The sequence below is a fragment of the Rhincodon typus genome, chromosome 24 (assembly GCF_021869965.1).
Source record: "Rhincodon typus isolate 14 chromosome 24, sRhiTyp1.1, whole genome shotgun sequence".
NCBI lineage: Eukaryota > Metazoa > Chordata > Chondrichthyes > Orectolobiformes > Rhincodontidae > Rhincodon > Rhincodon typus.
The window spans coordinates 23,896,166-23,921,135 of record NC_063355.1 but is presented as its reverse complement, the minus strand read 5'-3'; the positions used below and the strand labels follow the sequence as shown (position 1 = coordinate 23,921,135).

The following is a 24,970-nucleotide window of genomic DNA, read 5'->3' as shown; positions in this document are numbered from 1 at the left end:
CCATTGTACTTCACATTTGACTTGTTTAGATTTGCATTTTGGAAACTACACCATAACATACTGAAATAAACATAAAACAGTAAAATATGAAGAACAATTATGGAACTCCTCATTGTTTCATACAATTTACCACACAAAATCTATTACCAATTTAAAAACTCCATTTGGTTTCATACTAAATAGAAATCTACAGGGACTTTAAATTGTAAACACAGAAAATATTAATCAAGGATACACTATTAGGAATAGCTGAATGAATGTCACAGAATCATAGAATTGTCATGGTGCACATGGAGGCCATTTGATATTTTCATTAAAAAAGGTTGATTGATAATTTGGGACTTAATTACCCAGAATACACTTTGTCTCTTATGAATACAATTTACCAGCCAAGGGCAATAAGGAAAAAGTAATGAACTGCCTTGTTAGTGAGGCTCACATCCAAAACAAATATAACTTTGTACCTTCATTTTGGAAAAAATGCTTCCTTTAAGTATTAAGTTTTAAAATACATAAATCAAACTTTTAGAACAATTTTGGTAAAGAAATTACAATCTTTTAAACTGCCAATTTAGTATAGCAAAATGTGTGTATCTGAACTATTTCTAAAGATGTATATTGATGCGAAGCTTTGCAAATTGCACTTAGTTTAATCAATGTTAAAATGTCAATGCATAAAATGTACAGCTATCTACTTACACAAGAAAGTTTCCTGATGCAGACAAAGATCGTTCCTCTCGCCTACTTCCCTCAAAAGGGTTCCCAAAAGAACGTTTTCGAAGCATTGTTTTAACAAGAATCTGTTGAGAAAGCATCAATTTCGTAATATTGTAAAGATCACTTTTATTTGGATTGTGGACTAAATAATGCTGATACTTTAAGCCAAGAAAACTGTGAAAAGGTTTTGCAGTTTTTAAAAATGAGTTACAGGAACTCACTGCAAGTTGTATCCACAGTGTGACTGAAAGTGTAAATCCTCAACCGGTGAATGAAATACAGTAATCTCCCTAGTATCTCATATGCAAGAGGTTGGGGGATGCTGGTTACATGCAAAATACTAGTGGCAGTTGGGAGAACTTGACCTGTCACTACCACAAGATGAATGTGTGTTGTAAAAAATGAGTGACAATGACTGCTCATAAATATCATCATCTTTTTGATCGAGCGCGGGAGGGGGGAGAACAAACAAACAAACAAATCAGTTCTCAAAGCAAGGAAATATAGGAAATATACTCCCGTCCTGATAAGTCAGTCAGTCAGCCAGCCAGCTGTGGTAAGGTCATCGGGAGTTACAATTCTGATCTCCCCTTCTGAATCTCGAACTTCCGCATTGTGGGAGAACAATGTGCAGAATGGGGGTGCATTTGCGATTGCCAGTTGCAGAAAAAGTCTGGATGTTTGGGTACTGAATAACGAGGACTTTACTGTACTGAGAACTGGCATATCCACCACGTCCCGTTATTAGCAAATTGGTAGGAGTCAGAACAAATCTCAAGGAAAACAATTCTCAATATTTGTAATCTGAACTAGTACTAGAACTGTGACTCTGATTTTTTTTTCCCCCCCCTTCCCTATCTCACTTCTTCATGTTGTTTGTGTATGGGAATTTTAAATAAGAGTAGAGTTTAAACTTGAATCACAGAGTTAGGTAAAACTGGGCACTTTGGTGGTTTATTCAAATTTTCACATTTGCACAACAGTATGATTTGATTTCCAGTGCACTGAGTGAGTCATTACAATCTAGTTAAGAAACTTGCATTTGAAGGTAAATGAATGAAAACATCTCTGTTGCATAAGATCCCTTTGACAGAGGTGTTTGCAATACTTCTGACCAAAAGCAACAGTCACGTGTGGATAAAGTTACAACAAAAAACAATTTCACCTTAATGTAGTAATTTGGGGATTGGTGATCCATTTTTCCATTTAGTATAAATTTCTCCATTAATTTCATCTTATAATTGTGGAAACTATCAAGAGTTGTTTGAACCTATTACTGAGTGCAAACAAGATGGAAAGAGACATGCTATCACATTAAACTACGGAAATAATAATGGCAGGTTTTAAAATTTCTATGACACATGCCAATATAAGAAAACAAACTGGACAGGAAGAATTATTTTCTTCTATGGATACAGTATTTATTGTCTGCTGTTGACATGAATTAGATCAGAAATCACACAACACTAGGTTATAGTCCAACAGGTTCATTTGAAAACACAAGCTTTCGGAGCCTCACTCCTCCTTCTGGTATTCGTGAAAGAGGTGGTGTCAGACACAAAATTTATAAGTAAAAAAGATCAGAGGATCACACAACTGATGAGGATATATTAAATAAACCTAAGATGCTGTTAAATCTTTAATTAGTTAGAAGGTTTTAATTGATTAATATGCATAAATAAATCCCTGAAATTCTTTCAAGTCACTGCCCTGAGAAAACTAAGGTTTTATCAGTGTAAAGAAGTAGTGACATTTTAGGTCAGACGCCTTGTTTAGAATCTGTTCGTGTTTTGGTTTGGAGTCAGTCTAGTGTTATTTCTAAAGTAGGAATTTATACAACGCTGCATTGACCGACTGTAAATTGTGCTAAACAACGCCTCACACCCGACATGCATTGTCTGACCTAAAATGTCACCTCTTCTTTACACTTATAAAACCTTTAGTTCTCTCAGGGCAGTGACTTGAAAGGAATTTGAGGATTTACATACACCTATTAATCAATTAAAACCTTCTAACTGATTTAAGATTTAACAGCATCTTAAATTTGTTTAATACATCCTCAGTTGTTTGAACTTTTGATCTTTTACTTATAAATTCTGTGTCTGATGCCACCTCTCTCACTAACACCTGTGGAAGGAGTGAGGCTCCCAAAGCTTGTGTTTTCAACTAAACCTATTGGACTAAAGCCTGGTGTTGTGCTATTTCTGACCTTGGTCTACCCTTGTCCAACACCGGCACCTCCACCTGTTGACATGAATTAGCCTGCATCATTAGGATTTCTGACTGTTCTTGCAACATTGTTAGTTTGTTTATATTTGGCATAGAGGCTGATTTAGAAATAGATTATCTACTGTACAAAGCTTTGTAACTGGCAATGAATATGACAGTTACTACCACACTGTACATTTGAGACTTTTCAAAAGCTGTTTTAGCAGCATATACTGAATTGAACAGCATTTGCTCCTTCTTGTACTTACTCAGATTGTACCAATGGGAGAGACGCAAAAGAGACAGCAAGTGACAATACCAGTAACCTAAGGCTGATCCTCTACAACTATGCACGATACTCATTCCTCAGCAATATTTATTAGAGATGAAGAGGCATAAGTGGGTGATCAAAATTCAAAATAGTCTCTTACGACTGTTGCCAGGCTTGGAATATGTTTGACCGAATTCTCAACCTCCTCTTCAGTAACTTCAACAAGGATACAATTCTCATCCTCTGTAGGAAGTGCTTCAGCACCATGTCTTGTCACCCATGGATGCATCTAAAAATAAGAAATGACCATGAAGGAGATACCTTCAGCACAATTTGAATTATTTACAATATTTCAACAACCATGAAAGGCAAGTAATAACTGCTATTTTGGTACCTGTGCAAATATATTTCCTTGTAACCTCTCCAGTCTGGAATGTTTATGACCAAATAATTTCTGCATTATAAATAACATTAGAATGCCTTACCATAAGTGTGTAAACCCAAAAGCCTGATAGATATAAATACTTATCTGGAACATAAAAAGTGATAAAACATTATGAAGCACCGTGAGTTACATAGTCATTACTTTTACTGAGTTAATGACTTCTTGATTTGTTGCAGGGTCAAAGAGTAATGTTTATGGACGACTTGGGTGTGCTTAAAAAATTTCTGAATAACTAGAGTTTCCAAACAATAATTTTCCAGACTGGAATGGTTAGTGCATACAGATATGGCAACAGTTTTGCTACTTAGAACTTTATAAACAATTGTTCGCTTTGACAATTTCCTCTGAAAGAGGGATAAATTTTAACTACCAAAGGCAGTAGAAAGTTAAAATGGTAAAAAAAAATGTAAATCCAGACTCCAAATTGCCTCAAACCCATGTCCTTCTGGTTTTAATGGAAATTGCATGGCTGCTAAGAGCTTTGAGGCGGCCATGGGCATCCATTATTACAAGCCTGTCATTTTTACAAACAGTGTTTGAATTTCCTGGGTCTTGGGAAATCCAGCTGAGGAGAAGGTCTGAATCTATAAAGTACTTGCCTTGGAAATATCACTGTGGGCCAAAAACATTAGGAGTATTTCCCAAGGAGGATAACCTTACCCAATTCACTTGTCATGTTTGCTGAGTACCAACATCCTGTCACGATTACCATCTGGTTTCCCTCAACCAGCAGTAACCACTCTTGATCAGGAGAAATCCTCTACCCATATGCTCCCAATCTCTCACTGGTCCCTAACCTGCTCTTTGCATGGATGCATCCTTGTGCAGCAGGCGTTCCCACCCAGCAGGTAGAAAACCTGTCAATCAGCTTGGTCCTAACAATATCAAGGCCAAATCAGCAATAATTTGTAAGAACAGGCTCATTATCAAAACCATGGCAATTGGTTGTGCAAGGAAAATTACTAAACTCATGCCTAATCTGTTTCTCATAACATGTACTTAATTAAATTTTACTCAACTGACCATCCACTTACAATGAAGAAAAATGTTAGCATTAGGAGCAGGGCTTTTAATTTTTACCCTTTTCTTGCAATTTCGTTAATATTTGGCCACTGTAGGGCAGAAGAATTAGCCAGTTTGCCTGGGGAGGCATTTAGCAGAACTAAGGTATTTCCCAAAGGGAGCAAAATTGGAACACAAGTTGATACTCCAGATAGTGTTTGGTAAGAAAGTCCATTACTGCTTTTCTGAACTTGGGACAGGATATGGCTGAATATATTTGAGAGAGTGCAGTCAAAGAACCAAATGGTTTAGCTGTCTAAATTCTTCAGTCCTGAAATTGGCATGTTGAAACTTTGGCACTCATTAAATATTTCAAAAAAAACTTGCCCAAGATGGGTAATGTTCCATGAATTCAAGTCTAAAACACAAAATCATTTCCTGAAGTGATAATCTTGCCTTTTGCTACCCCGTTTGATGAAATTATTATTATTTGAACGTGATGTTTTTATACATTGAATGAAATTACAGTTTAGAGATACAAGGAAGTCAACAGAATCAATGACTTCAATATGTTCACTTTTATTACATTAAAATTTTTAGTGTTGTGTGCATAACAAAAATGACAAGAACGTCAGAATGATCGATAGCGTAATATTTCTTTGTCTTACCTTGATCTGTGAAACTGTGATCCTGGTTTCCGGGTTTTTATCTAGCATTTTAAAAATGAGATCCTTGAGTTCTTCAGAGAGGTCTGGCCTAGCTCGCAAAATTAATAATAGGCACTTAAATATATATACCTAAAAGATAGCAACGTTTCCCACATTCAATTATTCATTCCCTCATCCCACAAAAGAAATCTGTAAAGCAGAATTGCTGATTAAGAAGAAAACATTTGATTGAGACAGAAATAATAAAATTTGGGTACAGATGAAGTTCAGAAAAAACAAACACACTAAAACAAATCTAAACTGAAAAAGAAATGTATAAGCTTGCAAACCACTCACTGCTCAGGAAACTCCACAGGCTGGTTCTTGATTTTGTTATGCAGACTTAATATCTGATCATCCATGAAGGGGCACTATCATAAAAATTGAGCTCTATCAGTTTTATATCCTTTAAGATTTTACAAGCTGCAAATGTAGTCGTCAAATAATCAAGAAACACAATAGATTAAAAAGTTAAAGGCATTATAATAAAAAGTAGTGACATTAATAAAATTATTGTATTAAGTCATGCAACACAATTTAACATTTCTTATACTTACATGTCCCAAAACGAAACAGTACAACGTGATGCCCATTGCCCAAACATCCAAAGCCTAATCAGAGAAATTATAATCAGGTTCCAAAATGAAACAAATATCAATATGTTACAGGCCTCAGCCTAAAATCTGAGACTGTAAATAAACTGTAGAAAAGTAGCTCAAGAAACATTCCTTATAAAAAGCAAGCAAGACATATTTACATTTCATGGTAAGGTTTTAGAATTGTTTGACCAAAAAGAGGAAAATTCCACAGGAGCAAATTGCTCCCAACTTAGAAATCCTTGCACTACATTTTTTTTGCCTTTTTGGAGGATCGTCTCAGCTTGCCGATTAGTCTCCACATTTCCCCATTGTCTATACCACAAAGACCATGCATAATGCTATATTTTCAATTTCCTCTAAACAATTATTGTTTGTATTTCTTTTGAACCACTATGAGAACTTGTAGTTTTAATTTTAATTCTAGAAAACCTTCTAAACATAACCATCACAAAGTAAAAAGGCTTGCGTTGAAGTAAACCGAACAGAAATTGCAACCAAGGCTTAAAAAGGGACAGGCAAAATATTTTCACTTTCCATTAAAACAGATTTCATTTCAAAGATTTAAAATTAGTTCTAACATAAAACACAAAATGTCAAATTGGAAAGGCAATTGTAAAAATTCAAGAATTTCAGATTATAGTACATTGTAATTAATAGATCAGTCATAAATGACTTATTTTTTTACCTTGCCATGAAAATTCTTCCTGGTTTCAGAAATGGTCTCGGGAGCCATGAATGCAGGTGTGCCCACACTGCTGGTCAGAAGGGCATCTGTTCCCTCAAACTGGTTGCTAACCCCAAAGTCAGCTATTTTGATATGGCCATCTTCTCCAGCCAACAGATTGGAAGGTTTAATGTCACGATGAATAATCTTTTGATAGTGCACTGCATACAAAACATTTCTTGTTGAGGTCAATTTTGAACTCTTTAATGTGATATAGCAGTACTACAGTTCAGAACACAGGAATATATTTAACACACAGTTTCAAATGCCTATCACCATTTTCCTCCAGTACAAATAAAAAACAATGCACTGATATATAAAATCTTCAAAGTATTTAAACACCTCAAGATGAGAAAGCAATAAGAACTGGATGCTGTGTATGAAACTACTGCATTTTTCTTCATGAACACTTTGCCTTCAGAAGAGGTACAATCACAGCAAAAAAAAAACCAGAAACTCAGTTGTAGTAGATATCTCTGATCGTTCTACATCTTATACAACGGATATAAACACTATTCTTGAAGAATGCTTCAGTGATCTAATGGGGAATCTCTCCTTCTGATTCCAAGTTAAGTTTCCAATCTCAATTTTGGCATTGTCATGCATTATCCCACAAAGAGCAATGCTAACCTTAGACCACACATGTATGTGTCAAAATGCAGTTACGAGCATGATAAAAGAAGATAAGGAGCACAATACCTCCTTATTTGCAGGGGTTGTGCACTGAATAGAAAAACAGGGAATGGGGAAAGAAATAACATTAACACCACTTCATCCAGAAGTCCCTCTAACCACAGGCACACATTGGAACATGTCCTACACTTACAGAATTCAATTCCCATAATCAAGTCTTGAAAGTAAAATCGTGCTTGTTCTTCTGACAAGGGTTTTTCAGTTGGAACCTCCATTACAGGGCTGAAACAATATAGAAATAATTGGAAACAACTTGGTGCAGTTGAAGTCCCTTGAATTCTAACTTTCCACAACTATACATAATTTCAAGTTTTGCCAGAAATAGATACATTATACATTTTTGATTTGTTCAATGGAAATAGGAAAGGCTAGACATTCGTTGTTTTCCACTTGGAAAGAGAAGTGTAAAAAATTAGAAATAACCCACAATGTCACTTCCAGATGCTTCACAGATGGTCACACAGCCACATCGACTAAGGCCTGGGTGCATTTTGTGAGTAAAGCTTGACAAGTATTCATTGCTGTTGTATATGCATGCAGCTGACTGTACAGGACATGCAGCAGGTCTTTGCCAGATTACAATATGTGATCAGTGAGAACCATTTAAAGTAGCAACACTGGAAGAGGAGTATAAATAAATTAAAACATCTGGTTTTGACAGTGTAACATGTACATTAATAACCCATCGATATTGCATAAAAATGTGATTGTGGTCCTAGAAAGGACAAAAAGCCAATTGAGATTTCAAATTAAATTTGTTTAAAGATCCAACCGTAAGTTTTATTGTATGTTATTTTCCAATACTCAGAAGTGAAAAAAAATTGAGTGTGAGCAGTCACATTCTGATAAACATTAGAGAACATTTACCAGTACTGTGGGCATACATGGAACACAACAAAACACTTGGTCAAAGAGACCATTAAATATTTTCTAAATTTTTTGAATGAAAATACACGGGTTTGCACTTTGCAGTCAGTAGTGAAGGAATAACACCTGCCACTCATCATGTTGACAATTACCCACAGACGTTTTCAGAGCTTTTTGAAAGGCAATTTGCACTATGAGAGATCACTTCCAGGTTGGCACCATGTATAGAAGATCAGTGCCATGTGCAATCAGGCAAACCGCAAAGCTTTTAAACAAATGAGATTGAAGAATTTACATCATAATTGGTCAGGGTTTGTGTTTTCAGACCCCACCATCTACATCACTTTTTGTTCCTGACTGCAGTGCAAGGACATGACATACACCCTATGCAGATTTCACTTAACTGGCTAATTAACATCCAAAAGGTGGCGTCCTGTCCAATTAGGGATTGCAGGCAGGCTCCAAATGCTTGGGCAGATGGAGGGTGTTCAATAAGTCATTCGCTAACAGACTGGCAACCTTCTGATGCAGATAAAGGCAAAATGGAGGCACCCGCTCAGAGCTTTTAAAATCTTTGAGAATAACAATAGCCATGCCTTGCTAGGCTACTTTTGCAGAGTGGAAACACCTCTAATGGGCAACATGTGTCTACAGGTGTAGCTGTTTTCCTGCATCAGTAGGGTAGTAGTGTAGCATGTAAAGTGCTTCAGGCTTTTCCATCTGTTGCTGGGAGATCACCTTGGTTCACTGCCTGCATTTCAGTCACCAAAAGAGGCCACCTGCTGCCTGGAGAGGAGCCTTAATTGCTTCAAGTTGGCTACTTGTCACTTGCAGGTGGGTGGCTGCTTTATTCCTGATGCAGGCCCTTTAAAAAGTGCAAGTGAAGTAGCTAACTGGCACACTGGCTGGTGCCAGGAATTTCCAGGCCTGCCACCTCCACTGTGTTTCCAAAATTCTGTCTGGAGTCTAAACCAGGAAGCATAAATTAATTAATTCATTGCAAAATCATATAAAAAAGTAAAATTAAAGAAAGAGGAAAAAAAATGGGTGAAAGATTCAAGAAATAGAAAGAAAAAACGTAAAAAATTTTTTTAGAACTCCAACACTAGTTAAATTCTGTAGAAATTAGGCTTTATGGTAATAGAATTAAGTTTAAGTTTGAGAGGTTGCTTGGAAGTTATTCACTAACATATGAATTCACCTGCTCTAACTTTCCTGACACCTTTTGTAAGTGACTACAGCATTTAAATGTCAAATCTCTCTGACAGGTACTGATATAGCACAGCCTTTGAAGTAGCAGGATAACTTGGACAGCAAATTCCTGATATCAATGTTTACTTGCAAATCTATGGACTCCTAAAGTTGCTGTTGGATTTACATTGTAATAACAGAGGGGGCTGTAGCCTCACTGTTATTCTCAGTGCAAAATCAGGGCCATGATATGAAGTCTCAAAGCAAAATACTGCATACACTTCACTAATACAACAAGTTATTTAAATTCTTCAGTTTTACTATCAAACCAAGGAAGTGGTTCAATCAAAGGGAGCTAAATAATATTACACTGCACTAGTGGTAATGTTTTTGACTTTAGCAAAATTCAGCCATACTTGTGGTGAAATAAGTTTTGATAAATGTATTCAAAATTCCTAGACAGAGGAGATAGGGACAAACTCATTCTTTTGGCAGAAGGATACAGATTTAAAGTGTATGAGCAAAAGAACCAAAGGCTACATGAGAAAATTTTTTTAAAAATGGGGTGAGTGGTTAGGATTTGTAAGAAATTGCTCAAGCGTGTGGTAAGAAAGGTTCAATATTTTTTATTCTCAGGGGATGTAGAAAATTTTGTTACCATTATCGGACGTATTTGAACAGTTTGGCTCACTACTACTTTTCTGATGAAGAGTCACCAGACCCAAAATGTTAACTCTGCTTCCTTCCGACAGATGCTGCCAGACCTACCGAGTTTCTCCAGCAATTTCTATTTTTTGTGACAGATCTCCAGTTCTTTATTTGTTTGGCTGTCTTGGCCATTTCAGAGGACATTTAAGATTCAACCACATTATTGTAGATTCAGAGTCACATGTAGGCCAAAGCAGTTAAGGTTGGCAAGTTTCCTTCCCCTGAAGGACATCAGTGAATCAGAGAGGTTTTTACAACAATCAACCAGGATTGCCATTAGACTAGCTTTTTTCTTTTACTTCTAGATTTTATTGGATTCAGATTTCACCATCTGCCATGGTGAAATTTGAACCAGTGTCATCAAAATGATAGCAAAGGAATCTCCTCAGTTACTAGATCAGTGACATCACTGCTAAGCCAGCTTTTGACTTTTAAAGAGTGCTGGATAAGTACCTAACAGAAAATAAAATCTGTGTTACGGAAAAAATGTTTAGACTATCCAAATTGCTTTTGCAGACAGCCAGTGCATATTCAATGAATCAAATGGCCTCCTTCTGTGACAATCCAATGAATTTCCGGACGCAATGAGCTTGCTTGGGATTTGGTGCAGCACAGGATATGCATTTCACTAAAATGAGAAGAGACTCAAACTGGAGCATCTTTGCGCGTAAAACTGAAAAATTTAAATGACAATCAATAAAGGAGGAAAAAGAAAAATACTTACCCTTGTTTCACAAGTTCAAAAACTGAAGGAGAAGAAATAGAATTACATTCAGTTTCTGTAGAGTACATTTTATGTATCTTTGTTACATAAGAGCGTTAAAATGAATTAACACTTACATAATGATCCTGTTGTTGATGTCACACAAAGGAGTTAATTTTATTTTTTTATTTGGCAGCACCTGTGGAGAGAGAAAGAGTTAGTGTTTCGGGTCCATTGAATCTTCTTTAGAAATGTTTTGAAGAAGAGCCTTTGGACTCAAAGCCTTAACTCTGTTTCTCTCTACACAGTTGCTACCACACCTGTTAAGTTTCTCCAGCACTGCCTTATTTCAGATTTCAAGCTTCTGCAGTATTTTACTTTTGACCTTGATGATTTGCATTATCACACAGCAGACTGGCATGATATTCATTTGTTTACAAGTACTTTTTCATAAAATAACTTTGACCTTCTACTTCACAAAACAAAAGCTCAAATTTCCTACAGCTAACTCGTTTCAGTGTAGGTGGTATGGTGAATGTCAAATTGTGCGCTTTCTATTTGCCTCTGACCTGATTGCAGCAGAACCCAGCTGCATTTCTGATTTTGGCCCATTTAAACAAGGCAAGACTAAAACAAATGTAACATATTGTGGATACTGGAAGTCTGAAATAAAAAGTGTTGAAGAAACTCAACAAGTCTGGCAGCATCCATGATGAGAGAAACAGAGTTAATGTTGAATCCTATTAGACTTCTCTTTGCTCCAAAGAATCATATTGAACAAGAAATGTTGACTCTGCTTCTCTCTCCGTAGATGCTGTCAGAGCTAACTGTACTGACATTTTTTCCTGGTACTTTCTGCTTTACCAAATGCTAATCACCGCATGCTCCAAATCAACAGAAGAAAGTTGTGTGCTTCTATAGGTGTTAAAAATCTCGGACAATGGGCTAGTGTTTCTGAGTCGGCTGTCAGAAAACTGATATGCACTCTGACCGCCTCAGCTCCATCAAAATACTTTTAAAATGTATTCATCTGATTAAGCAGTAATGCTGCAAACTCTACAACCTGGTTTGCTTTGGGACTATTGGTGCACACAAGGCAGAAAAAACACTGGGGAAGGGTCACCGGAACTGAAATGTTAACTCCAATTCCTCTCCACTATGCTAGCAGACCTGCTAAGCTTTTCCAGTAATTTCTGTTTTTGTTAGAGAAAACACTGGGCTTGTTGTTCATTTCCTGAATGGGAGTTTGCACTCAGATTGAAGAGATCAAGTTTGTGAAGATTTAATCAAGACTGAAAGTGTCATTTAGCTTAGCTGGTGGGAAGAATCTCTAATTTGCTCCCACTTTAAAAGTCAGTTCTAGGATTAAAAGTTGCCCACCAGGAAGGGGTAAAAGAAAGCAAGCCCACAAGAGCTAGGAATAATTCTTAGCTGGCTCCTGAAGGATGATCTGTCACTTAAAACATACTGTAAAGTATAAGCATGGAGTGAGATTTTCAGTTGGTTTAAAAGTTAAATGTGGGGAACATTTTTGTGGTTTCAAGTATAAGGTGCATATAAAAATAGTACTTATTCAATGTTGCTTTTAATTCATTTGTACAGTAAATGTTTTAAAACTTGAAATCTTGTCATGTGATGCTTTGCCAGTCCCTGGGAATTCAAATCTTGTATCTTTCTAAATGTTATCTGTTTCTATGGGAACCATAAATTCAGAACATTTCCTTCACTGGCAGTGGAACTCCAAAAGATTTTATAAGTGGCACATGTGGAGAAGAAAAAGCAGCCTAAATATAAAGTCTTGGCATTAAGTACTGACTACATTTTATGAACTGTGCTCGCTCCAGTCTTAAATCTCAACTAGTGAATGGTGACATTAATTACAGAAATGTTTTTAAATGACTGAAATAGTTCTATAGAAGCCTTTAAGAGATTGTTTTATTGGTTTACATTTGTCAGTTCTACACAGTCAGAACATAAACTTAGTGTGCAAATAGAACGTTGGCATTCATTGCAAGAGGGATGGAATGTGAAAGTAGCAAAGTTTTAATGCTACCCGCCCTTGGTGATAGCACATCTGAAGTACTGTGTACAGTTTTCTTATTTGAAAAAGGATATGATTGCATTAGAAGCAATTCACAGAAGTTCAGCTGACTCATTCCTGGGATGAAGGGCTTATCAAGGAAAAAGACTGAATAGTTGGAGTTTTACCAATTGTAGTTTAGAAGAACGGGAGGGAAATATACAAGATTCTGAGGGGGCATGACTGTGTGATGTTTTCTCTTGTGGAAGATTGAAAACTTGGGAACACACTTTAAAAACAACAAATCATTTTTTTAAGATAGAGATGAAGAGAACTTTTTCTCTCAGAAGGTTGTCAGTAAGTGGAATTCTCTCCCCTGGAAAGTAATAGAAAATGGGTCAATGAATCTATTTGAGGTTAATTGAGATAGATTTTAGATTGTCAAGGGTGCTTGGCAGCAGGGATGTGTGGGAAGAGTGCAGAAAGAAAATTGGAAATGAGGCATCATACAGGGTCAGCCTGAATCTTACTGAATGGTGGACCAGACTTGAGGGCTGTACAGCCTACTTCTGCTTATGTATCACAAAGATTTGATGACATAAAGCACCTAATTCACAAATTAACTTTATTGAGACTGTTATGATTCACTGGGGTAGTGCGTTATAAATCGAGCCCTGCTATTCCTGGAATTTATCCAACTGTTAGCTTTCTTTAAAAGCAAGCATAGTACCCCAATTTTCTTGACTTTCAGCCAAAGCTCATGGAAAGTACAGGCCAGGTTTCTGTACTAACCAAGGATTGAAAAACTATTAATCTTCATAAATAATTAGACCGCAGCAATAAGTAAAATGATATAAAAATTGACATTTAAGTGTAAACACATGCATCACCCCCCAAGTTGACCAGACCCCTTGTTCAGGTAGGTTTCTAGTTAGTAAGGAATTCAGAGTTACCAATTCTCTTGGAAAAGGTCTCTGATTTATCAGTTCAAAAGTCACAGCTTACAGTAACTGCTGCAGGAAAGGTAACTAGTTTCCTTTAGGTTTAAATAATCCAACTATAGTTAACCAGGAAAATTAAGGAAAGCATCAAATTGCAGAAAGAAGCATACAATGTGACAAAGATTAATGGTAAGCCAGAGGACTGGCAAAGTTTTAAAAACCAATAAAAGACAAATAAAAAAAATAATAAAAAGTGGGAAAGATTACCCTGGAGGGTAAACTTGACAGTAATAGCAAGACAAACAAGAGCTTCTTTAAATACATAAAAAGGAATGAGAGGTGGAAGTAATACAGGACCCTTAGAGAATGAGGCTAGGGAATAATGGGGAACCAGGAAATGGCAAAGGAGCTGAACTGACACTTTACATCAGTCTTCACAACAAAAGGCATTCATTCCAGTGGAAAACAGATTTGAAAAATACTCGGAGAAGAGGAAATAACTACAATACCTATCACTTGACAAAGAATGATAGGGAAACTAAAGATCGATAAATCTCCTGGACCTGATGGGATGCATCCTAGGATATTAAAAGTAGCTACAGACATAGTGGATAAACTGGTGGCAATCATCCAAAATTCCTTCGATTCTAGAAAAGTGCCAGATAATTGAAAAACTGTTAAAGTAACACCTTTATGTGAAAAGGGAAGGAGACATACACACACAAAAAAAGTAACTAACTATTTGCCAGTTAGCTCAATAACTATTATTGGTAACACGTTAGGGTGGCAATGTCCTTGTAAATCTTTTCTGAACCCTTTCAAGTTTCACAGCACGCTTCCTATAGCAGGGAGACCAAAACTGAACACATGGTGTTTGATAAGCTGCCACACATTAGGTGAATTAACAAGATAAAAAAAAAAAACCATGGTGCTAGGGACAATATGGACAGAGAATTGGTTAATTTCTAGAAGACAGAGTTGGGATAATGGATGCATTTTTAGTATGGCAAACTGCGACTATTGCAGCACTGCAGGGATCAATGTTGGGAAGAGGGTGTCACAGTTATTTACAACATAAAGTATTGACTTGGATGAAGAAAGTCAGTCAATGTACTGTAGGCAAGTTCGCAGATAGTACAAAAAAAATGAGAAGGTAAGTGCTGAGAATGACCCAGATCTTACAGTTAGACATGGACAAGTTAGGCAAGTGGGTAAAATTTTGGCCAATTGGGCACAATATAGGAAAATAAGGTTAAGGACTTTGGCAGGAAGGACTAGCAAGCTGAAATGTTACACAGCAGAGCTTTATTATGGAGATGTTTACCAGCAGCAAGGTTAGACGAAATGATTTTCCCACCTAAAATGGCTAATGATGTCATGTGACAAGACTCACAAAATGACTGTCTGCTACACTTGCACAAATACACAACATCGCTCCCCCTTTACATCAGAGGCTCTTGCAATGAAAACATTCACAATATTTACAATCGTATATACGAGTCAGTCACTAAGACATTTCAAAGACATCAATTCTTGTGTAGCTGCCAGCACATCTCAGGCACCTATTTATACTTCTCATTGGCTTTAACCTTGGTGTCTTCCATGTACTAGGATCATAATCTATCGTCATCTTTTTCTGAGATGATTGAATGTTCAGGGGTTTGCACAACGTCATGGTATTCTGTACCAAGGTACTATCCCTCTCAGATGATCCAATTACTATTCTGACATCAGGTCTCTATTTGGCACAATCACCTGTGGATCTTGAATTAAAGTGGTCTCTGGCACATATGTTCTGGCTATCAAGGGGTGATCTGCACATCTCATCCATATATCGTCCCTCATCTGTATGGTTCAAGGGACCGGTCCAGTCTGTGCTAGAATGACAGTTGGTATCTACTTCTTGCCTGTGGTGTAATTCCTCACCAATGCTTCTTGACTTGTTTGCAAAATGCTGCTCTTTCTTGAGTGTTCTCTAGTTATGTCTGCATAAGGACTGTTTGTAGTCAATTCATTTGGCAGAGGTAAATTTAGACAGACCATCAGCATTGGCCTTGTTATCCCATTGGAAAGCCTGATTCTGTTGTTTGTCATGGGTAACTTTAGCAAAATCAAGTACTGTACACAACTGACACTTTATCACGAACAATGTCGGAGAATTCAGAGTTGCTGAATGGATTGTGTTCTGGAATGTTAACAAAAATTGGATGATTCGTTTGGATAGTAATCCTTATTCTTGAGGTACCCCAAGGAGTGTTTCATTGTCTGAAAAAATGTTTCCACCAAGCCATTTGTGGCTAACTGATAAGGATCTTATCAGATATGTTGAATTCCAATCTGCTTTAGACAGTCCATAAACTCGTGATATGAACTGTGGACCATTATCACTAACAGTAGTTCCGCATAACCAAACCTCACAAAGATCTCCCCCAGTCTTTAAATGGTTTTCTTTGATGGCGTTATAGTCATGATGGCAACTTCAGGCCATTTAATATGTGCGTCAACTTCAGAAAAAGAACTCTTGTCATTCAAAACTTTTGGCTCAGTCATCAAGGGTTCTTTGCCTTGACCTTTCTGGTCATTTCCATGACTGTAATAGCACTAATGGAAGTAGGTTGCGAACTCTTGTAGAAGCCTCACTTACTCCGCCTTCTCAATTTCAAAGTTGAGCCCTGGCCGTCATCTTAATTCTGACAATGCCACAGAGCCCTTTGTATAGTTGAGTTAACCATATGTTTCCTTAGCAGTGGTGGAACGATGACCCTCATTCCCCACTGGTGACATCCTGCTCGCACAGACAGTTCTAGCTTCTGTGTGAACATATGGCTTCAGTTCTGGGATTGTTCAAAAGTGATGAACATAATACTTTATGGCAAGATCTCAGGATAGTAGTGGCTCATTAAAGTATATTTGTCCTGCTCTTACTGATGTGTTCTTTAATTGTTTGAAATAGAAAATGTCTGCATAAGGACTGTTTGTAGTTGACTTATTTGGCAAAGGTAATCAAGGGAGCCCAACAATTCTCATATTTGCTGATACTTAACTGTATAAGTGTAAGCTGATACTAAAAACACCCACCTCTACATTTGGCTTGATAGAGAAAATACCCATGTATGAGGCTCAAATGTTGTGATCAATGGACTGCAGTCAATTAGTAGGGTACATTCCTGGCCATACCGGTATTGGTGATATAGTCTAATGCCAAAATTGATTCCTAGAGATTCCTTCTCAATCTGTTCATTGCTGGTTTAATGATAAACTATTGGTTTCTCTTCACCAATAGGTAATGTATGAGAAATGACTGCTCTCACTCCATTCAATGATGCATGGCATTTTAGTTGCGATGGTACTTTTGTGTCAAAATGGGTCAGGAGATCTGACTTAAATAAAGCCTCTTTGGTTTATGTAAAGAATCTTTCACATTTCCAATTCTTGTTTTGGCACAATAAATTTGCCTTGAGAATAGTCGCAAGATTTGGGACACACCTGCCACAGTAATATAAACAGCCCAAAACTGATCACAGTTGTTTGGCATTTTTAGGTGCTGGCTTTATTTTTGAAGGCATTACATGTAGTCCCTTAGCATCAGTGACGTAGTCTAAATACCCAAATGAAAACATTAAGAATTTAAATTTGTCTTCGCTCACTCTTAGGCCATAATCTTCAAGTCCCTGCAGAGTAGCATCTAAATTGTGGACACGCTTTTACTCATTACTTCCTCTGACTAAATATCATCAAGGAACACTGGACTCCTCCCAATCCACTTCAAGTCTGATCCATGGCAAGTTTAATAATGCAAGTGCAGATGTGATTCCAAATGGAAATCTCTTGTATTTCAGTAGTCCTTTATACGTTACAATCACCAAGTGTTTTTCTGACTCAGGGTTGACATTCATCTGGAGATAGTGAAATCAATCTTAGTCAAACCTAAAATGCTAACCTTCAGCTAGTCCAGCAAATATGTCATCCACATTCAGCACACAGTACTGGATTAAGAGTGATCTTAAAATCACCACTGAATCATCTTTCATCATGACGTACAATAGGGGTGGTAGACTGCCTGCATAACTGAACATTTACATTGATACAATCCTCTAAAGGCACCACTTTGCCTGTGTACATTCTTAGTACAATTGTTGAGAGTTGCAGTGTGATGTGACTCAGCTGCTTCTCATGTACATTTTCAGGTATCAATGAAATCACCACCCCAGTATCGACCTCCACAGTTTGCCATTTAGTAAGGGAGTGGCACAGTATCAGTTGATGTTGCTTGCAATGGTTAGTATCTTTAATAACAGCTCCTCTTTGGACTTAGAGTCAAGATTTTTCTCATGCCCTTTCTGTACTGTGCAGATTTTCTTCTTACTCTTTAGTTTCTGTACTTTTGCTGTATGCTCATGTTTATTCCTCAAACATGCCCGTTCAAACGTATCCTTTCTTCCAGATTCCGCATACAGCTCCTGCATACTGCATAACCTGTTTTCACACCAATGACAGTTTTGAGTTTGCATCGGCGTAGATCTCTCAGCCACCATTTTATATCAGCCACCATTTTATTACTTTTATCCTCAAGCTTAGCTGCCGAGCTTCCTTGGGTGCTAGTTCCAGTACCTTCTTTAAGTCTAGGTTCCTTCCTGTCAGTGACAACAAGGTGCAGGGCTGGATGAACACAGCAGGCCAAGCAGCATCATAGGAGCAGAGAGGCTCCTTCCTGTCAGTACTTTTTTCTGGAATGCTTCATATCTTAAACCACACAATGGTCTGTCTCTGACAGCATCATTTAGGTTGTCTCCAAATTCACAGAATTCTACTGACTTTAAATTGTTGTGAACTGGGAGATAGATTCATCATCATGCTGGCTTGCTGTGTAGGAATTCCAGCTCTGTATTTTCATCATACAGTCACAAGGTGCCAAACTTTCCTGCCCTTTTTATTTAAAACATGAAGGCATAGCATGATATTCCACAAAAGGTTTTTAGCACTACCTCATTGCTTCCTGTTTAAAAACAAGGTGTTGCTGAGGCTGCTGTTTCTTTCAAAGTCTACACCCTATATCAAGACATTTTCCTGTGTGGGAAATTTGTTCCAGTGTTCCTTTGGATTGGAAAATGTGGCGAACTTCTGCACTGTTCATCTCTTCCCTGGGGTGATTTTTCTTTTTGCTGACTCCCTGCTTTGATACAGTATGACACACTTGATTTCTTTACTTCTTTTTAATCGAAGTGCCTCTGAGATCTGCTATGAGAACCATGATTCTTTTGTTTTTTTGATGAATCACTGGGTTGATCTGGTGGAACTCAAAGCACTTTTTAAACCTCATTGCCAGTTTTCTTCTTGATTAAGTTCTAAGGAGGACCAGGAGGCCAAAGTGTTAAACAGCAGGAGCTTTATTATGGAAATATTTACTGTACAGGCATCAAGGTTAGACTAACGGGCATGTTTGCCGATAACAACATAACATCACATGATCGAACTCAAAGAAATGGCCCATTCTACTTACACAAATACATGACAAATAGAGGAGCTGAATATTATTTAAATGGAGAGAAATTACAGAAAGCTCCAGCAGAGGAAGATTTGGGGATCCTTGTACATAAATCACGAAAAGCCAGCTGGTAATGAGGAAGACAAGTGGAATATTGGCCTTTATTTCAAAGGGAATGGATATAAAACTAAGGAGGTCTCCCTAAAATTGTACAGATCCACAGATGGAATACTGTCTACGGTTTTAGTCCCCTTATCTAAGGACAGATACTAGCATTAGAGGCAGTCCAGATTGATCTTGAGTATGTAGAGACTGTCTTATGAGGAGAGGTTGAATAGGTTGGGCCTGTACTCACCAGAATTTAGAAGAAAGAGAGGTGACCTTTTAGAAACATACAAGATTCTTTCAGGACTTGACAGGATAGATGCGAAGGGTTGTTTCCCCATGTGGGAGAGTCTAGGATCAGAGCGCATAATCTCAGAGTAAGGGGTTGTCCACATAAGAAATAGATGAGGAGGAATTTCTTCCCTCAGATGGCAATGGATATGTGGAAATCTTCACCGCAGAGGACTGGTGAGGCTGGGTCATTAAGTATAGTCAAGGTTGAGATAGACAGGTTTTTAAATGAGAAGGTGTTTGAAGATTGGCGGGGGGGGGGGGGTGGGGAAGGATTGAATGGCAGAGCAGGCTCAAAACAGCTGAATAGCCTACATCTGCTCTTATGCCTCATGGCCTTATAGTTTAACAAATCGTAGGAGAACGTGATGGCAACTTGTCAATATTTATGTACGAAAATAGCAAGGTGACTAAAATGAATAGCTCAAATTGCCAAATAGTGTGCTAGAAAAAAATGTTGCAGAGCAAAAAGATAATTGTTTCATTTCTAACTAAATGTCAAGTAAGATGTTATTTTACACACAATTTGTTAATATTAAAATTATTTGAGGTATTTACTATATTCAGGATGAGTCATATGTGGTGTATGATTCAAATTATATAGTATGACAGAAGGAAATATTGGAACATACCCATGTACAGATGATCTTCACTGGGGTCATCAAGCACCTATGAGAATAAGCAAACAAGAAATGACATCTTGGAAACATGCTTATACTTCAAGGAGGAATAGAAATCATGAAACAGAACACATGCTGGAGGACTCACAGTTTAAAAAAGTTTAAGATGTAGTTTAAGGTTGGCATGACCAGAATGTAAAGCCCATTGCTACTATTTTTAAAAGGATTTTAGTTATTTAATTTTCCTTGTGTGGGGAGTAGCTCTGCCCTTCTGGCTACATTGATGTCCATGCATTAACTTCTTCAATCTACTTTCAAATCACAATTGCCAGGAAATTGTATACACGTACATATATTTTATTGAACCAGCCAGGCGATTAGAAGAAAAGCTTCCACCACTAGCCCCAGACCATCTAGATGCTTGGGAAAGATCTAAAAGAGGCAGAAATCAGGTACAGTTGATTTTCTACTAATCTTTAAAGAGCGATTTACAACGAACCTTCCTTAACCGGAGTATGTCAAAAATGCAGAGCTCATTGCCGTAAGAATGCTTGAAGTGAATGGTATAGATGTAATGAGGTGATATTAGAGCAATATGGGATAGAGGATTATGCTAATAGTGTTTGATAAGGAAATACAGGAACATAAACATCAGTAAGGTCTTACTGGAAAACCAAAAACTAAACCTGGCATGACTGCTGCTTCTGGAGCTTTATTTAAAAGCATATTTAAAGATTACAATTCAAATGGGACTATCATTCACCTTTGAACTAAAAACAGGTAATCATTCTTGTTTAAAACTAAATTAGAATAAAACAGTTTGAAGTTGACGATTTCTTGGAAAGCAATTTCATTTCCTGGAATGAAAAAATAGCAGTCAAACATGAGTTCTGTAATAACCAAATCTGTTTTTCTTGCCTCCACTCTTTTCCTGACTTAGTGATCTTGAACATACAGTAGTTCATATTTGGCTAACCATCCTCAAAGAAGCTGTTATTCAAATTTAACTTTCAACAGTGAATATTCTCAAGTTTGTGAGCATCAGGAAACAGGGGCCAAGAGTAAGGAGGAAGTTGGGTTTGAAATTAATAACCGAGCCCAAACTTGTCCTTCTGCAATGCCCACATTCTTGCTTGGAAAAGTAGCTAGAAAGCCACCTGCCAGTGTGCCGAAATGTTTAATTTGTTGTGAAGAATGCAACTGATGCAACATCTAATTCAAAAAGGATACTTTACTAGCTGGGCGTTATGGTAAGATTTTCAATTGGAAAAACAGCCCCTAGGTTTGTTAATTAAGTAACAAGTTTCTGCAGCTAATCATATCGAGGATCAAAGAGGAAGTCTGGAATAAATTATGACAAAGAAGTAAACATGAGCAAGCCATGAATGTTGCACAACTGAAGGTTAAAGATGCAAGAACACTGAACTAACACTATCCCAGGGAAACAGCAAGAAGTTTCAAGTAAAAATGGCAAGATTATGCAAACTGCATTATACAAGTCATGATAGAAAACAGAAATTCTGGAGACATTTCCATGGTCCAAGTTAATCTCTCAATCCTCACTTTTATTTCAACTTTAATCTCAACTTGCGTACAACAGTGGATGTCATATAAAACAATTCATGAACTTTAAAGTGTAAATAGATTTATGTCCTATGAACAAGCTATTCTATACTTCAGGAGGGAACATTTAGGAGCCATGCAGAGCTAAGGAGATGGCAAGAACACAGAATTCATTGTTCAGATAGTCTATAATTTACAAAGTATATTGTGCCAATGTGTTCAATAAAGGACAGCATGCACTTCCATATAATAGCATGGTGATTATGCAAAACCCAAAGATTTAGATAAACTGTATCACGCAAGTTGCTTTCTCTACCCTGTGTTAAAAGCCTTCTCTCCTCCTGTCTCCACCATGACACACATGCTAATATTTTCAGTCATGCTCTGACAAAAGAAAATGTATTCTTCTATAATTTCAAATTCCCTTCTTCAACTGCCACTCTAATTCTAGGTTTGAGCTGCAGTAAAATACGGTTTTCATGGCCTTCATAAAACCATGACTAGATGAAGTAGCTCATTTAACTTTTTCATATCTTAATTAATCTATTTTTGGAGGAGCAGGACTTCTGACATCAGGTCTGAAGAAAGGCAAGAAAAAAAAGGAAAAGTTGTGCTTGCCAAAATGCTGCTGCTTTTTACCATCTTGTTTGGAGTGGAAAAATGTGGTATACAGTTGCATGAACTGATGATATTCTGCAACTGATCCTCAAAGATTTGCCAGAGACAGATAATATAAAAGCAACATAACTAATCTGTTGAAATGCAATAAAGATCTTAAATGTTTGAAGTTAAATAGTATTGCTTACTTAGGCAGGAACAAGATAATGATGGCTCTTTGAAGTGCTTATTTTTTAAAAAAATGCACATTAAAATGAGTGATATTTGATTAAACGCTGGTGCAGTATTTTTAAAATGTCTAAAATGCAAATGGAAAACGTGAAAACCAAGTTGCCTCAATTTACATACTTCTATCAGCATTTCTTGAATAACAGAGTAAGGAAAAGTAAAACATACTTCAACTAGTTTGACAACATTTGGATGATCCAACTTCTTCAAAATGGCAATTTCTTGGTACACACTATCCAAAGGCCCTTTAGGCTGTGCAGAGATTTGTGGAACAATTTTGGCACCTCGAGGTGGGGGACGACCTAGATGACAGAATAGGATCATTATCTGCTAAGTGGCCACATATTCAAATTAATGGCTCATCATAACGTAACCATTCTTCAACTTTGTATTGAAATGAAATAAAAGCTATCCATTTTGCTTTTGAAAGGTTATATCTGTTATTCATCCAGAGTCCAACAGCAGTACCAACATTATGCTGGGGAAGGCACAGCATCTTTTCAATCTAATTGTTGAAAGCTATTTTTGGGTTGGAGTGGTGAGAGGAATCATTCACATTAATGAAACAACATATCAACATTTTCCAGAATTGCCAACAGGAGCAAACCTGCCAGAATTGTATCTTGGGAAATCTCAGGCTACATCTTCAAGATTTCCCAAACTGCACTCCAAGTACACATGCGTCATGTAAATGATAAATAATACTTTTCTCCTGAGACATTAAATACATATTGTAGATGAATTTAGCCATTTTTGTAAGTTACATTTTCTATTTCTTTAGCTTTTCCCAGGCACTTTTCCCCACTGAAAGTATCAGTCACAATCTCTCTGCCATCCCATTCTCTCAGGGTTTCTAACTTCCCAAAGATATAGTTTTTAAATTTCAACCATTCTCTCAGTTTCATGTGGTTCATCACTAGTTCATGTGGTTCATCACATTCAATAGCTTGTAAGGATTCTATTCCATTCTTCCAGATCCTCTGTCCCATCACAACTGTTCCAATGATGCAAACTTCCATTCTAGTGTACCAGAGAGGTCATCCTCATGCTTCACCTAAGATTTCCTCCCCACTCTGTCTGGAAAGGAACCTCAACCATGTCCGCTACATTTCTCCACTCCATACCCCTTCCCCGAACAGGGATTGGGCTTCCCTTACCCCCACAAGCCTCCATATTTAACAGATTATTTTGCACCACTTTCACTGGGATCCTCCCTCAAAGACATTTTCCCTTCTCCTTCGTGTTTAGCTTTTAAAAAAGACTTCCCTCTTTGATGCCTCAGTCCACTCCAAATAATATCCCAACACCCTGTCCCCTTTCTCAGCCACCATTCCTTGCTAACGCAGGATGTAATCACGTGCCCTTTTTACCTCCTCTTGAAACCTTGCCATCTTTGATCCAAAGGCAACTGCACAATACCCAGCTCATATATTTGATATGAATGTTGCACGTGCTGGATTACTTTCTGCCTTGCTGCACAGGCAAAGACAGTATCAAAGGAAAGAGTGATACCAAAGTCACCAGCATGCTTCATCTATAGTAGCCAACTTCTGTGTCTCTTCAGAACTGTTCTGAGGAACTCTGAACAGAGTTAACTATTTCTTGAGACTGGTTCTGAAGAAAAGTCATACCAGATTTGAAACATTAATTTTGTTTCTCTCTTCATTTGCTGAGTTTCTCCAGCATTTTCTCTGTTGATTTCAGATTTCCAGCACATGCAGTACTTTGTTTTGATTTAATATTAGCGGTTGTTTGCACAGCTTCCAGAAGGAGAAGACGATGGTGAAGTTCCCCCAAGATGGCACAGGAAAATGTCTAGACCCCCATCAACAGACCTACCTGTCATTTTGTTTTTAAAAACAGCTCTTGGAAACAGTGCAAACCAGAGGGGTTTCAGGTCATTCTCACCAAACTGTCACCTGCCAGAGCAGGACTTGCTCTTGAAAGCAATAGGTGGTCATGCCACCCCATCAAGTTGAGTTGCAATGCGTTTTTATGCTGGTTCTCGTTGTGCAGAGCAGTTACCGAATTTTGCAAAATTTCCCAATCCTCAACCTACAAATGTATCAGAGTTGCCACGGACGCCATTTTCCCCAGAATGTTTATGTATCTCCCCATGATGACCGTCAAGTTATCTGGGCTGTGGAATTTTTCACCATCGTTGGCATCCCCAGGTGCACGATGTTATAGACCACACAGGTAATTTGAGAGCACCTTATCATCAACCTGCAGAATATGTTAACAGAGAAGGGTTAGACTTGTGT

At 37.5% G+C, this 24,970-nt stretch overlaps 1 protein-coding gene across 1 annotated transcript in view; it reads right to left on the bottom strand.

The window, feature by feature from the left end:
- Positions 1–24,970, bottom strand: part of LOC109913953 (calcium/calmodulin-dependent protein kinase kinase 2) — a 101,187-nt gene that overhangs the window by 26,413 nt on the left and 49,804 nt on the right. Inside the window, exons 6-15 of the mRNA XM_020513519.2 lie at positions 22,875–23,008; positions 20,310–20,346; positions 10,857–10,878; positions 7,500–7,588; positions 6,635–6,834; positions 5,908–5,961; positions 5,648–5,721; positions 5,312–5,399; positions 3,357–3,485; positions 700–800 (exon numbers count right to left, since the gene is read on the bottom strand). Coding sequence (XP_020369108.2) covers positions 700–800; positions 3,357–3,485; positions 5,312–5,399; positions 5,648–5,721; positions 5,908–5,961; positions 6,635–6,834; positions 7,500–7,588; positions 10,857–10,878; positions 20,310–20,346; positions 22,875–23,008 — 928 coding nt within the window. The remainder of the gene's footprint in view (positions 1–699; positions 801–3,356; positions 3,486–5,311; positions 5,400–5,647; positions 5,722–5,907; positions 5,962–6,634; positions 6,835–7,499; positions 7,589–10,856; positions 10,879–20,309; positions 20,347–22,874; positions 23,009–24,970) is intronic.